The following is a 16,506-nucleotide window of genomic DNA, read 5'->3' as shown; positions in this document are numbered from 1 at the left end:
ATGATTTCAATAGTTATATTTTCCTTTCTGTTTAAAATTTTCATCATTTTAAAAATAAATATTTCTTGGAATATTTAAGGTATATGCTGGCAACTCCGTCACCCGTTCTTTCATTTCCAAAGGAAAATAACAAACGGTTGGTGTGCTAAAATTTCTTACAAATTACTTATAATTTGCCGTGTTATCGAAAAATATACGTAAATCTAAATAAATTAATAATGGATGTAACTGCCAGTGCACGTAAAAAAGTTAGATTTGTTTTAATGACGAAGATAAATCGAGATTTGTGTCGGTTGTCAACTTAACCTATCTTACTGCAAAGTTCGTGCTTGTATACTATTTGGTATTTTGGTGATTTTAGGAATGGCTGACGCAGCCCCTTCGACAGCGCCTAAGGCGAAAGCGCCCAAGACCAAGGCGCCTAAAGAGAAAGCCGCCAAGGCTGCCCCTGCGGCTCCTGCGGAGCCCCCGAAGGCGGTACGCAAAGTATCGTCAAAGCCCCGTCACGGCAGGCTGTACGCCAAGGCCGTATTCACAGGATACAAGCGTGGTCTCCGAAACCAGCACGAGAACACAGCCCTCTTGAAGGTAAGCATTTTTTTTCATTGTTATTGTACCAAAACTGAGGTTACTGGCAGACTATACTGTGGTCCCGTAAAAAGTTCATTTTTACACGATTAAATGAGGGATTTGCGGTTTGTTTAGTTAATCCTAACCTCAAACCATAACATGCCAGATTGTGTTCAAGATATGTAAATATTAAGACATTTGTTGCTACTGCATTGCTGCAATGAGAAATACATGTGGAGCTTTAATAAAGGTAGTGCTAAAAATAGTAACAATTGGAGGCTGCTCAGGTAATGCTGTACTAGAATGACAAGCATGTTCTGTCACAGCACTCTTTCTAAGCCATTCCTCTTTGACTTCTTAAGTCAGAACTGTTCTATTTTCCTTCACTGCTTCTATGTATCCCAGTGATTTTAGTCCACAGTTACAACTTTGTTATTAATGGAGAAAAATAAAGTCAAGTTGTTAGTTACCACAGTATGTTGGCTATATTTATGTACTAAATTGTATGTTACTGATAACAGTATTTGAATTTGACACTAGCAAATTAAGATTATCTTTTGGTAAAACTATCTTTGTTTGGTTTCTAACAAAATGCTTAAGCCTATCCGTTTCTGTGACTAATCTATGACCGAGAGGCTGATTTTTCAGAGTGAAGTAAGCATAGTTATATAGACCTCTAAAAACTGCATAAAGATATATTGTGAATACTCAGGTAATCTTGGGAACTAAAATCTAAAATTAAACCATGATGCAATCCATAAAAGTAGTTTCTTTTCAATGTCTAACATTCACATAAACCTAAGAAACCACTAAATACTCAGTTAAGTTTTAAGCTAACAAAGAAGCAGTTTAATTAATCCTCGTTTCGTAATATAAAGTTATTTTAATTTTAGATAACATGCCTGTAAAATGATGCTTATGACATTTGAAACCTGAATTCACTATGTGGACAATATACCAACTGATTATATATTGAACATCACTTCTGATAAATTGAGCGTTGAAAATAAAATAATTAATGGTTTGGTAATTTGCAGATCGAAGGCGCCCGCAGCCGCGACGACGCCGAGTTCTACGCCGGCAAGCGCTGCGTGTACGTGTACCGCGCCAAGAAGCGCACTCCCATCGCGGGCGGCCCGCGCGGCAAGAAGACCAAGCTGCGCGCCATCTGGGGCAAGGTCACGCGCGCGCACGGCAGCTCCGGCGGCGTGCGGGCCCGCTTCCGCACCAACCTGCCCGCGCAGGCCATGGGACACAGGATACGCGTGGTCAGTACATACATTTGCTTTATAGAGGCTAACGACACTAGAGCAAGGAATATTTTTGTGTCAAATATTACTCAGACCATGAAATTTTGCCATTTATAAATTTACTAAAAAGTGATTCCACATGAAAAACCTATGAAACTATTTAAATTCGTTTTTTGTTAAATGATGGTAAGACATTTGAAACCTGAACTAAATGTTGTCAATATTTTGCTGATAACCTTTTTCTCCACACCTAACAACAGCAACAATTCAACCATAATATTAAGACTTTCTTCTCTTTGTTTCAGATGTTGTATCCTTCCAGGATCTAAGACCTTCCTGTTAAGTAATATAAGCGTAAAATAAAAAACACCAAAAAAATTTGAAACCTTGTTTTATTAAATTCTTTTACCTTAAAATATTAATATATTTTTTTATCAAGTGTTCAAAAATTCTTAATATCAACTTGTTAAATAAGGCAATATTGAATATTATGACACAATCGGCCATCTATAGCCTGCATGAAACCCTTCTACGCACTGCAAACCTAGGTAGGATCCTAAAAATCCAAGTTCATCATCAACATCATCTCAGCCTATAGCTGTCCACTGCTGGACATATTATGCCTCTCCATACGTTCTCCAGTGCGACCGGTTCATTGCCCACTGCATCCAACGAGACCCAGCAAAATTGCAATTGTAAGTTAGCAAAGTTAAATTGTTTATCGAAATCTGACAGTAAATGAGGTTTCGCCGTTGAGTGTGCCCCAGGCACATTTACAAGTCAGAGCGACTTGTGCGTGACTAGAATGTAAACACCCGCGACAAGAATTAAATTTCATACTTCAAAAATATTTAGCTGGTTCTCCGTTATCTATACTATAAAAGGAAAATATAGAAGTAAACCAGTCGACAACCTCTCTCAGCGTCTGATTGATAGCCTGCTAATGGGAATTGAGATAGGGATAAGCATGTGTCAGACCCGCGTTTACGTCCATCACTGTCGGTACTCGATAGGCCGATATCTAAATAAATGGTATTGAATTACACTATAGTTAATTACTATGTCCGTTTCTATTTCAATAAAACGCAAGTTTTTCGAAATCAAATCGTCGGATTGACATATACCTAGTATTACCTAGTAGAGACTTGAATGAAATTATTATTTACTAGCTGTTGCCCGCGACTTCGTCAGCGTGGTTAGAAGATATAAGTTATGACTTTTTCTTCGCTCCTATTGGTCGCAGCGTGATGATATATAGCCTAAAACCTCTCTCGATGAATGGTCTATTCAACACAAAAATATTTTTTCAATTTGAACCAGTAGTTCCTGAGATTAGCGCGTTCAAACAAACAAACAAACAAACTCTTCAGCTTTATATATTAGTATAAGTATAAGTATATTAGTATATAGATGCCAACGATATCTTCGCTACGTTTCATCGATTTTTAATTTCTCGCGCGGAGATTTTAATATTTCGATAACTCATTACCTATTCACTTTTTTGGTGTAGTGTAAAAGGCAATTTTGTTCTATATTACATGTATAATATATCTAACTTATTTATTTGGATAAGGATTAATACTGTATTGTTAAAAATAGGTTCGTAAATAACCCATAATTTTACTGTATTAAGAAAACACATAAAAATGGTTATTGTGGATTATCCTTGGAAGATAGACATATACCACCGCGGACTTTTTTGTAGATTTATTAAAGAGGTACAAACCCGCCATACATAGTTTTGTTGTAACTCAAAAGGTTTTGGCAGCGTTCTCGAGGAAAGCTCTCAAATGGCTTAATTTTTTCCGACATGTTTAACTAATATCGTTGTAATATTGTCAGTTTACACAAAACCTAAACTTATTATACACTAAAACCTTCCTCAAGAATTGCTCTATCTATTGTTGAAAACCGCATCAAAATCCGTTGCGTAGTTTTAAAGATTTAAGCGTTCATAGGGACATACAACATGATGACAGAAAAAGCGACTTTGTTTTATACTATGTAGTGAAGATGAATTGTCTCTTGTCACACTCGTCCTCCGATAATCGATTTTCTCTTAGACATGACGAATTAGTATACCTTTGTATGGAATATTTTTCAAGATTCCACCTTTACATTTAAATGATAAGACAAGATATAAGATAAGATTTTGTTTTATGACATGAAGAATCCAACCATGCAAAGTTAAACTAGTCAACAGTACATCCTTAAACCTAATAAACTAGTATTAGGTTCCAGCTGATGCCTCCGCAAACCGCAGCCAAGCGGGCACGTGTGAGCCACACGCGGCTGCTCATACGGGGTATGTTCTCTATGTGGCTCTCCTCTGCACATTGTAATATCGTCTGTCGTAGTTTTTTGTATAACTTGGTATTTAAATGACGAACTTAAAATTGGTTTGTCAATCTGACGTCTAACGCCATCTAGAGGACACGATGTTAAACGCCGTCGCCAACTTCGAAAGCGCGCACGGTATTTAGTTTTATCAAATTGTTCAACAATTTTATTATTAACGTGTGCTTACCGTAGCTGTGGGTCATGTACCTAATTTCCATGACTATTACACTTTATCACTGTTTCACGAGTGGTGATGGATTTGAACCTGCACCGCGACGCCATTCATAGGGAGGTGCCATAATATCAAGCTTTTCACCGCTGCGCGCTGGGACCCTTTTTACATAGATAAGGGTAATCTATATTGCAACGAATACCTGATTTTATATCTAAACAATGTTATAAAGAGGAAATTTGAATATTTATTTATGACTACATTATGAAGGGCATATTTTCTCAATAGGAGCAACGCAGCGATGAGAAATGTTACAAAACTAGGGAAAAAATATTAAAGAAGATATCACTGTTTTAACATAACTCCGCAGCAAAATAAATATATATATAACAACGCGTAGGAAATTCGCGGTCAATAGCTAGTTACTAAAATCACATTTGTTGAAAAACAAACTTTTATGAAAACAAGGTAGATAAAATAATCACCTACTACCTATATTTAACTTTATATTTTATTTTAACAAATTGTAAAATTCAAAGAAAATTGCAGTCTGACTACGTAATTTTAGTGACGATTAAAAGCCGAGATACTATCATGTGAAACGTACCTAAGGTAACGTTATGACTAGTATATAGTAATTAACTAATTAAGCAACTGAGTACCTACGTACATGTACATACATAATTAATATACTATCCAGCCATTTATCATGTTCATACCGCAGCAGAACATTTACAACCTACGTGAGTAAAACGTGCCCGAGCGCATCCCAACGTGATTGTGACTATGTTACATTACCATGCTATGGGTCTAAAAGACCTAGATATTTGTTCCTAAGGTTACTATACCTACAAGAATATTGAAGCCTTAGTCCTAGTTGGCTATTCCAAAATTGGCTATCTAGAGAACTACCTTTTTTTTTAAGGAGAATAATAATAATAATTTAATAATAATTTATTTGTTTTAAATAAGTTACAAACAGTTGTTTGAAGTCCTAGACCTCACACTAGGATTCCCTGTGTCGTGAGATCTAGGCTCATTCGTTCCGCTTACACATTGTTATTCTTAAGTTAACTTAAGCTAGGTTACATACATTTATAGGTGTGTGTGAGCTTTTACAAAAAGAGAAAAATAAAATAATAAGAATTGTAAGTGTGTAGTGTGAGTGTGTAGTGTAAGTGTGTAGTGTGTACATATGTGTCAACTATGCAAGGTGATTTTGTATTATTAATAGTTTAGATATTATTCAGATAATTTTAGGAATTCTTCAGTAGTGTTGTAATCTAATAAAAGAAGCCAGTTAGTTACCATCTTTCTACAATTATTCTTTGTTAAGTTTAAGATATTGTGGCACGTGTTGAGTTTCTCATAGATATACGGACCCATGAAACAGAATGATCGCTGACCAATTGATTTTTGGCATTTTATCTTACTCCATTTTGCCTTTCGACTATGAACACAACTATATATAGATGTTTTGTGGAATCTTAAAGTGACAGAGAGGATATAAAGCTGCCTAACCCTTAAAACTTCCACATCAGTATATAGTTTATTAGTTGGGTACCTGTACGGCCGTCTATAAGCAATTTTTAGAAGTGCACGCTGTGCTCGTTCTACCTTTATGAGTTTAGATTTCCCAGCAGCTCCCCACGTCACAATGCAATAATTTAGAACAGATTGGGCGAGAGAAAAGTAAATCATTTTCAGGACTGAGTCATCAGCGATCCTGCCAAGCCGCTTGAATATACGCATCATCAGAATGGTGACGTTTAATTTCGTCTTAATAAATATTTTTATGGACTTATTAGGTGATTGCTGACATTGGAAAGTGAGTTGACAAAGCAATTTAGTGACAGAAGGACCGCTTCAGGCAACTCGCTGGGAAGCAGCTACGAAAGGCCCTTGTTTCAGTAAAGTACACGTGTAATTTCTGTTTACATTACTGGCGGCAAATGAAATAATGTAATATTTAGAGTGATGCGGCGCGCAATCGATATTGTTGAAGTAGGTATTTGTGTCACGGGCGCACGGCCAGTCAGCTACCGTTCTATTTCCACGTAGTCGAGCAGTGGGTCAGAGCCCGCTTTGTGTGGGCTCCCTTGTCTGCGCGCTCTGTTTCGCATACGGGGTAGCACTCGATTGGAGTGACGTTTGAAAATTATTGTTGTTAACTTGACTGTTGGGAACTGTTTCCTTTTTAGAGATAAAGTATGTTACATCTGAAGGCTTGAGTTTTTTTTTACCGCAAGCGTAGACCAGCCTGATATCGCGTCAGCTGATGTCAATAACTCCTTACTAATATGACTATTCACTGCAAAAATACATTTACGTGGTCATTGATATATTAAAAAACCCGTTTATTCTTTTGCATGCTTTGTCCTCCTAACCAACAATTATTTCCTGTCCTGTGAATAATCCTCATAAGTATTTTTATTTGCCTTTCAGTGGAAGGGGAGACTGCCCCCGGACACGATACAGTTGTAACGAGAGTCCCGCAGTCACGTTCGCGACCTCAACACTAATGAAGCGGTCTCATTAACACTCCATGCATACATACATTAGTAGGCAGGTTTAGTTACTCGGTCAGCATAAACATGCGTTAAGGTAAATTAGTTAACATTGCAGTTTCGAGGTAAAACATTATGTTATTGTTGCGTTATTTACTTTTTGCGGTATCGCTGCAATTTGCTTTGTTTACCCACCGCGGGGCAAACCGGCTTGTTATTCAATTAACTGCCAATGTGCATACTGATCAAAGCTAATTCTAGTAATTTTGGTGATTAGAATCATTTTGTTACCTGATGGGATGGTTATGGAATTTTTATGGTTATATCACGTGAATATGCGAGTAACGAAATAAGTCTTGCAAGTAATTTGCATAAAAGGAAAACACAAGTTTTTCCTGCACATCTAACATTACGTGTTTCAAATTAGAGTATGCTATAAAGTAATCGGAGAATCTTATTTATACTTATGAAGAAGATTTCCCAAAGGAACCAAGGGTAAGGGAAAAATATGCTGATCATATAGTTCTCGCATGGTATTTCAGCCGTCACATTTACCTATAACAATCTAACAAGATTAGGTATGTAAATAAAAAGCGTTGGTTAGGTCCACAAAACAAGTATGGTGTATGATCGTTCCACACCATGATTAGAGATTGCATGTATAAGTATAGCTCGCTGGCCGATGGTGCGAGACTACTGTGTGTCCGGTGCTACCATCGCCGAGAGTGCGATGTGGACCGTGATGCTTGCTCACTAGAAATGTAAACAAGCACTGAAGCTCGTCATACGATACCAGCCCTGGTAGCAAAGTGATATTTCTACAATCGTTAACGTCAATAGAAAACGCTTGTATGTATGACAGGTCAATGTCGCATCGAAACGAAATAGCAATTCCATACATTTGAGCGTTATTCAATGACATTGATGTAGAAACGTCTATTGGATCCTGGGCCTACCACCGTCTCGTGCGGTAAGATGCGTGCGACTGTACGATTGTAGTTGCAGAAGAGAGAGGTCACGTCTACCGTGTAGTCTGCTGTCTCGCATCCACAACTAAAACCGCCTTACTTTAACACATTTTGCCTTTTCAACATATATCGATTATATTGAATAGATCATACTTATTGTCAACAGCATACGCAGATACCTGTCGCACGGAAAGCAGCCAGTTGGAAGGGCCTGTGGTGATGGAGATTTAGCATTATTAATTCTAGTATGAAATTCTTACTCAAGCCAAAAAAACTCAAACTAGTTATACCTTAAGTTATATCTGTGTTGAGGGACGGCCGGACCTACACATCTACACAACCATAACTCAAAGTTGTACGGGGTTTACATGAAAGTGTCCATCACATGAGTCAGCAGGACGAGGGCCTAGGAGATCGCACGTCAGATAGCGGCACAAAGCACTTCCTCCGATCTCAGGTTAGTTACGAAGATGATATCATGAACAATACAACCTTTGTGAGGCACGAATAAAGGCGCCTTCACAACGAACATTGAAAGCCTTACAAGTAAGCGCAGCTCAGGGCGATGTCCCGTGATATGATAATAAAAGAGAGAAATCACTCATCATATAAGTATATCGATCACGACGTGTTTGACCTTTTCACCTGTCCAGAAGATATAAAACTTTTATTTTTTAAGAGTAGAGTAACCTCGGTACAATTGTAGAGTGAAAAATAAGGTTTAAAAGTAGAGTCATCTGGCTAAGTCAATGGAGAAGATCGAATATCTATTTGGCTCTGGCAAAGCAATGCTCTGAAAACTAACCTAAAATTATGTAACAATACAAAAAATAAGTAGGTAGGTAGGTACCTGCCCTGGTACGATGCACTTCACGTGAAAAGTTTAAACAACAAAAAACGTACAATACTATACAAATTATGTGAGAGGTAACGTGAGCGTTTTCCCGCCATTGTCTTCAAATCATAATAAACTTAAAATATAAAGAGATTACGATGATTTAATATCAGAATGATTATAGGAAGATCGTATCACTGATGAATTATTTAAGTTAATGATTAGAATATAAGACCAAAAATACAGGCTTAAACAATATTAAAAATATCATCACCCTAGCCTTTTTCCAACTTTGTTTGGGTCGGCTTCCAGTTTAACCTGATTCAGCTAAGTACCTACCAGTGTTTTACAAGGAGCGACTGCCTATCCACCTCCTCAACCCAGTTACCTGGGTAACATGATACCCCTTAGTTAGACTGGTTGTCAAACTTTCAAGCTTCTGACTACCAGTTATAACGACTGTCGAAGATGTATGAATAACAGTCGGGACCTACAATTTAACGTGTCTTCCAAAACACGGAGGATCTCGGTTTGACAAAGATGGACACCCGTCTACGGACCAATCAATACTAACCTACAATATTCCGAAGACTTGGTGGAATATATTAAACAAGTTTGTTAAAAGCTATTCTGCAACCGTTCGCTATTGTTGCGAACATGACAGTTATAGGTATTGGTCATAAAATACAAACGTCAGTAATACATTACACAATGTGTTATATAACGCGAGCCATACTCCCGGCTATAACAACGGTAGAATAGTTTTATTGTTCACTAATGAGCGAGACACTTGTTTAAGTGCTTCAGGCATTGTGTGACAGTCTGCAACTATACTAAGCAGTGCTTATAAATAAACTATGTTATGAGAGGAATGGCCACTCTGTATATACACTGTAAAGTTTATTTTAAAGTAAGCGTAGGGATTAATGATGAAAACCTTAGTATTTGTTTAAGCTCTTTAGGTATTTCTTGAAATATTTGACCTTTGTGTCCCAAAAAGCTTTTTAAAGTTTGATGTTTCAGAATACCATTATTGCAGTTTTATTGAATGGGACTCGGGTTATTTGTACGACCATCTATCGAACAGATTATATATCACTGTAAGCTCACCACCTTTTTCTCTTATTTCCTACATGCACACTAAACATTATGAAATCTGTTTCCCCTGCCTCTGTCCTGGGCCACAATTCTGCTATTTACAATGGCAGATGAATGAATGAAAATTAGTTTAAAATGACACTGTTCGTGTTCTCTTAAGCATTTTTCCTACACAACAATTGGAACTTCAGTATGGGATGTTACACTCAAGGTCAATACAATTAATTTTCAAAGATTTACGTTAGCAAAATGTTTAAGAGAATAGGAATAATTTCAATAAATAGCAGAATCGGGCCCCTGGGCTATAACTCTGCTTACCTATAACACTGCAGTGGCCTGTAATGACCAGCCCGGTGAGCGTTACGTCACATTTCCGGGAAGATGTGTTTCCACCAACTGTGAGCGCACTCATCAGTGAACTAATGGTGGACTGTATGTGTTCGGCCGGCTGCGAACGAGGAAACACTACTGTGAATGTGGTTTAGGTATGTGAGAAAACAATTTTGGTATGTTTTATGACATTTTTATGAAAAATTGTGCTAAGCTTTTGAAAAAACAATTAAATCAGCCAAGTGCAACTCGGACTCGCGATATTAATTATTTTACCCTCAAATTTCTTTTTTACCGATCAACAAATTTATGATCGTATTAAAAATATAGATAAAGGTTAAGTGTTCCTCTTCATTTTTATTGTTTTAGCGGCAACAGAAATACATCATCTGTAAAAAATTCAACGGTCTGGCTATCACGGCTTTTGACATAAAGCCTGGGGTGAACCCAAAAAAAAAAATTACACAAACAAATACATGAATTACGAGAGCCAGTTGAAAGAATAAAGGTTTGTAGTGCTGATGAAATGTATTGATTTGTGATAAGTTGTAAGTTATGCAGCACGCCTTAGAGAATGTTCCCGAGGGACCGCCAACCAAACCACTTATGGCTTTTTGCGTAGTTGGACAGCGATAAAATGACGCTTGTTTTTATAAACAACCACAAACATACACCGTGTTTATGTTAGTCGTTTAAAATATATTCGTTTACTCGATCGTAAATCAATACAAGAAAATGTTGAAAACAACATTAAATTATCGTGCCAATTTGTGTAAATCGTACGAGATTTGTCCTTCAATAAAAGAACTGCTTTTTATATTAGTTCTTATAATTTCCTTTTGCGTATTTTTTTGCATACTCTGAAAAAACATATCAGAAATGATATAAAATATGTGTATCAAAAAATAAAAGGTGAAGACGTTGCTAAAATGGTTTATTTAACGTAATCTAACTCGTAACGATATAAGCGGTTGGTGCACCCACTAAAATGAATGAAAAATACATTTGTTATCATTAAATCTGTTTCGCATAATAAGATTCAAACTACAATAATAATTATTCATCGTTGTTTCTAAAGTAAAGACTAAAATGGTGAAAGAATGTCTGACATTGATCTAATTTTGTCAAATGCCAATGACACTACGCTGCCGAACATTAGACTTAACTAGACGAAGATTATATGTATGAAACTCTAAGATAATATTAGTATAGTGTGTGACAGACTGCCTTTATTATACGTTGAAAGCTTGATACAATCAGTGCTGCCTACTATTTACTGAACTCTGAAGCAGATCATTTGCCGAATAACGATGCATTATTACTTGACCTCACGCCCTTTGCATGTGATTGGTTGAACACGTATTACATTTGTATGCAAGCAGCATTTTAGCCATCAAGCTCCTGGATTGGATAATGAATGGAAGGATGTCAGTGTGCTAAGAATAATCGCGGCCGAACCCAAATTGTCGTGTTCCTGTCTGACCGCGCTATTCCTGGAGGACCCCACGGACCGTGGTATTTACAAACAACAACATACATGGACTTTGTAACACTTGGGTTAATGTTGTCTGCTTATGTACATATGTGTATCAAAACACTTTTCAATTTTCAAAGATAGGGAACCTTAGAAAATTTTCTGTTCAATGTGTTTTTATTTCATGTAGATATTGTAGGAGTTACTGCTCGATAATGCCAGAGGTAAATAATTGAATTACACAATCTGTTACTGTTCCCGGATCGCCAGTCACTAACACCAGGTAGAAATAGGTCACCTGCAGCAGTATCTAGGCTAGCCCGTCACCGCGGACCACGCCGCTGCCCGCTACCGCCGCCGCTGACACGCGATCAATAACACAGGACTATTGACTGGCGCTCACACCTGCATACACTGCTTCCTGGTTTGTTTGTTTACAATAATGTATCTTTTATACCAATTTTCATGACGACATCAATACATCGAGCTATCGGACACTTATATTCTCTCCCTATCTCTGCCCCTTTAAGTAACTCTTTATTTAGTAGCTTAGTCAAAAATAGCGTACAGCATTTTCTATATAGCATGCATGTCCATACTATATAATACTGCGTTAGGTCAGGTCGCATGAACTTCCTGTTCAACAGGTCTCATCAAATAGTTTTATAGTTACCCTATTATCTGTAGTTGATTGTCGACATCCGTCATCGTAACATCTTCATTCATTACGTGCTGTGATTAACGCCGTGATTCTGATCACGTGTGCTAGCGTCGCCCGTGCGTGCACATTTTGCGCAGTTGCGCTCAAATGAATGGTCGCTGAACAAATTACACTCATTTTGTGGGCACTCCGGCTTTTCCGGTACTTGGCTTGATTCGTTCAGGACTGTAAAATAGTTAAATAGGTACACATACATACTGATTGCTTCTATAAGACAAAATTAATATTTTTGAATAGACTCGTAATAAACGATAGCATTCACAATATTTTCATCTTAAATATGATACAGAAATTTCTCAACGAAAATAAAAACAAATAAGTCCACTCGTCGTAGATCACAAATTTCTAACACAGAGGATCTTACACACAAACTTTCTAGAAGATTCCATTGTCAGAGAGAAGTAATTAATTCCAATTAAATGCGGATCCTCTCAGTTGGATCTTCACTGTCCAGCCCACCAGGCTGTGACATCGTGTTATTTATAGCGCCATAAATATGTATGAGACACATACATAGACTAGATGAATCATAGCAAACAACGCGTAACGGCAGATCGCCGCATTACCTGCAGGTCACAGACTCTATTGTCTTTCAAAAGGGCAGCAGTTTTTATATTCAGCTTTCAATCTCAAGTGGGAAATTATTATTTGCGTTGTTTGTTAGTGTTCATAGTGTTTGTTAGTTTGTTCTTTCACCATGGGTACCAACTGTACATACGTGGTAAGTTGTTGACAACTTCCCTATCGCGCTGTCTGCGATTTGTTTGAAAGGACTTCAATAATTTTCTTAAAGTTTATTTTGAAGAGATCAATATTATGAAATCTTGAGAAAACACTGATCGTTTAATAAAATGGTGATTTCATTATCGGATCTCTGTTTATATCCTGGTAGTTTTTCTGTGAGTATAATGGTTTTGGGCCGATGTTATGGTTAGGTAGCGGAACAATTGTCAAAAACATCGTCATCTTTAACAATAACCGTATTTCATAAACACGAGCAACGAGCATTGATTTCTATTTAAACGTTAAATAAATACGAAAGTGAAGTAAAATATTTACGGTGGAATAGTTGACTAGAGCAGCAGTCCAAGCAGTAAACGATGGCTCGTCACATGTTGCGCGGTGTTATGGCGGAGGTGAGTGATGCACGTCACTAATTATAGAAGGTCCACAGCGCACGTGCTGTCCCTGCCTTTGGTATCGAATTGTTCAGCTGGTAAGCTAAGAGGAAGCTATAGAGTAGCGACCAGAAGATCTATCTCCACCCCCAAAAGTAATATTGTATCAGCCATGGAAGTGCCGCTCTTCGCTGTGTAGCTTCCGATTCCACTTCTTATAAATAGATATCCGTAGAACTTGAGATATTCCGGCGAGTCTTCTCAAGAATTAAAAGTTTCTCAACCATAGTTTGTGTTTTAGGGTAGGTGAAGCTGCACTTCTAGATCCCAAGGGTAATCTTTTGACATTATAAACTACGAAAAAGGTCGATTTAGAGTTCGACTTACAGTTTTGAGTAAAGACTGGCAGCATAAAAATTAATTACCTTAATTTTTAGTCCATAAAATTCTTGCCAGTCAACGCATTGTTTGTTGTCACTGTTGGTGTCGGTATCAGCTACTTCCCTCTTTTTATACTATAACATCATTGGCTACTTCTATATTCAAATGATCGTCATTTTGTCAGATCCGCATGAGCCAACTATGATTAGCACCGCACAGGTTAATACAAATAGGTTACATATATTATAATGTATACAAGGTTTGTTACGTATACAGGTACACATAGGTTAGTTATAAATAATAGGCGATTATTTATAAATACGCTAATAGCTGCAGTTACGAGGAAAACGATCGGTTAGCGCTTGTTGAGTCGCTTATTATATACAAACACTATTACAATATTATGTAATAATTGCTCTCATCGACTGCAAATATGATTGATATGCAGGTTATACTAGTTCCTGTTTATTAAGTTATTATGTATATAAAGGAATTTAAACTTACATCTGGTTTTGACGACAAACTCTGTACGGAATGGCTGCTACAGTATGTGGCAAATAGAGGGCTGCTGAGATGCGTTACGAGTAACATTCTTTTCAATACATAGCCTTCGCAATGTTTTGTTTGCGCGAAAATCTTGCTTCATTCCTTCCACCAGAGCTATGCTAAACAAGGCGACATTAAATGAAGCCATAATATTGGTCCTTAACAAGCACATTCCTCGCTTAGCATCCTCGACTATCTCTAGTGAAAACGCAGCCTTAAGCTACGCCTCAACGGTACAACAGTGTTTGTATAAAATCATATTGAATGTCAAGGCGCTCAGGTGGTGTCCACGTGACGACACGCGTGACGTCACACGCGGCGTGCGCGTGCGCCGCAATCACCTTCACCCTGTTGCCGTAGCGTTTGAATGAGTTCGCCATTACATACGAAAATAGTTCGCCACTAACAAATCTGTGATGATGTGGGCGAGTGTTGTGTCATTGTTCCTGTACTTATATGTTTTTGGTCAGTATTTTTAATTATAGACATTTGAAACTTATTTTACCATCCACTTAAAAAATATATACATTTAAGTAGACTAGGTATCCATAGTTATTTTTTATAATAAAAGATGACTGTTTGATTAATTATCCTAAGCAGTTTATTTTTGAACAAATGTTTTCTCCGCAACAAATCAGACTTAATCTGAGACATACTAGATTCTTTAATTAAATTAAAATGTGCCAATTTATTTATACAAAAAACATATACCTATAGAAAAACACAAACTTGCTATTGTTGCATTCTTGTGCATACATTTGTATAATAAATAATCTGATTTATGCAAAAATGAATCGCTAACATATGCAGTAAAATGTTTTTCTCTAAGAATTCGATTTGTATAGTAAGCAGCTGCATTGCTGACCGCTGACTCTTGTGACCTTGGGTTGATCGTAAGATGCTCAAAATAAAATTGTAATATAAATCATATTGATTGATTGATGATCCTCGGTAATGGCTCAGTCGGAATGAATACCATTTGGTGTTAACATGTTTACTATCTAGTATACTCTATATTCGTACATTTATAGGTGGTACATTTATATTCTTCTATTGAATTCTACAGTTATTTTCATCGGAATATTTTTTTTCGAGCCCATTTTTTCTGATATTATTTGAAGTATTTAGTGCTTTTTTTTAAATAACATCGCCCACAGTGATTTAATCCTTATGTAGCGGGGGTTTCACAAGGATACAAATCTTGTGCACAAAGACACCCAAAGACACACAAACTACAACCCCCAACAGACAAGCATTCGTGAATCACACAAATGCTTGTCCTAAGCGAGTCGATCGAACCTACAACACGACGCGCAAAGCGGGATTGGCGTGGTGGCCACAACCACTCGGCCCATCCGTGCAATCAAAAGTCCTGAAAAAAGATATTAGATTTTTGAGTAAGAAACAAACGAAGGAGGTTGTGTTGCGAGCACGCAGGCAGCCTCGTGCGGCGCCGGCGTCATGGTCCGCTCTCCACGGGGCATCTGACAAGCGAAAAATTGTTAATTGTTATGTATTTAAACTGACGTAGAAAATTACTCTGCATTTATGAGCATATCTACATTATCTAACTAAAGTATCGTGGACCCAACACGTGCGCTTGCGTAAGTGTCAACCATTTCGATTTATTTCTGCCACATCTTTCGGTATATGTGTTCCCAAAGATGTTCCAGAAAACAAACTTTGGAAATATTTAAATAAAATCAACCAATAAAACTAAAAATGTAATGCCTCAACATAAAGGGCATTCATCTGATGGTTTCTAAGCGTTACACTTGTACAAATAATACTTTTTCACAATATCAATCGTCAAAGTCCTTTCAATCAAATAATAGTTAAAACCCAGATAATAAAAGTGTATTCAAATGTTATCGTCAGAGTAAAATATAATAGCTCCATGTAGCAGCAAATTATTGAATAAAATGAGCCAATTCCACAAGCCTCAGGGTTTCAATAATATCAGCATTATTTAACAAAAAACACTTTATATTCCAAACACGATGTGAAATAAGTGAAAATGCTCGTTACGCCTACACGTGTCGGTGAAAATCACTTGTTACGTATAATGTGTAAGTAACAACAAGTGAGAGAAAAGACATTATAAGAAGGTTTAGTCGTTGAAGTTCTATGGGTTTAATATATCGGTATTTCTTTGAGGGGTGAGCAGAGGGGTTCTTCTCAAATACTACACACATA

The 16,506-nt window shown here is 37.2% G+C and overlaps 1 protein-coding gene across 1 annotated transcript; it reads left to right on the top strand.

Annotated features, from left to right (window-relative positions):
• The first annotated feature begins 77 nt into the window (after window positions 1-77).
• On the top strand, window positions 78-2,205 carry LOC113493012 (60S ribosomal protein L35a). The gene is made up of 4 exons (XM_026870781.1): window positions 78-136; window positions 362-588; window positions 1,608-1,838; window positions 2,126-2,205. The coding sequence occupies exons 2-4, from the start codon at window positions 364-366 to the stop codon at window positions 2,147-2,149; spliced, it is 480 nt and encodes a 159-aa protein (XP_026726582.1). The 5' UTR covers window positions 78-136; window positions 362-363; the 3' UTR covers window positions 2,150-2,205.
• The last annotated feature ends 14,301 nt before the right edge of the window (window positions 2,206-16,506 follow it).

Source organism: Trichoplusia ni, chromosome 4 (assembly GCF_003590095.1).
Source record: "Trichoplusia ni isolate ovarian cell line Hi5 chromosome 4, tn1, whole genome shotgun sequence".
Classification (NCBI taxonomy): domain Eukaryota; kingdom Metazoa; phylum Arthropoda; class Insecta; order Lepidoptera; family Noctuidae; genus Trichoplusia; species Trichoplusia ni.
The sequence above is the reverse complement of the archived record's forward strand: the minus strand, read 5'-3'. Positions and strand labels throughout refer to the sequence as shown.

Bases quoted from the DNA above. Each gene is read 5' to 3' on its own strand.
- LOC113493012 (XM_026870781.1), top strand. From the start codon at position 364: ATGGCTGACGCAGCCCCTTCGACAGCGCCTAAGGCGAAAGCGCCCAAG. The intron at 589-1,607 runs GTAAGCATTTTT...GGTAATTTGCAG, and splicing joins AGAACACAGCCCTCTTGAAG to ATCGAAGGCGCCCGCAGCCG. The intron at 1,839-2,125 runs GTCAGTACATAC...TCTTTGTTTCAG, and splicing joins TGGGACACAGGATACGCGTG to ATGTTGTATCCTTCCAGGAT.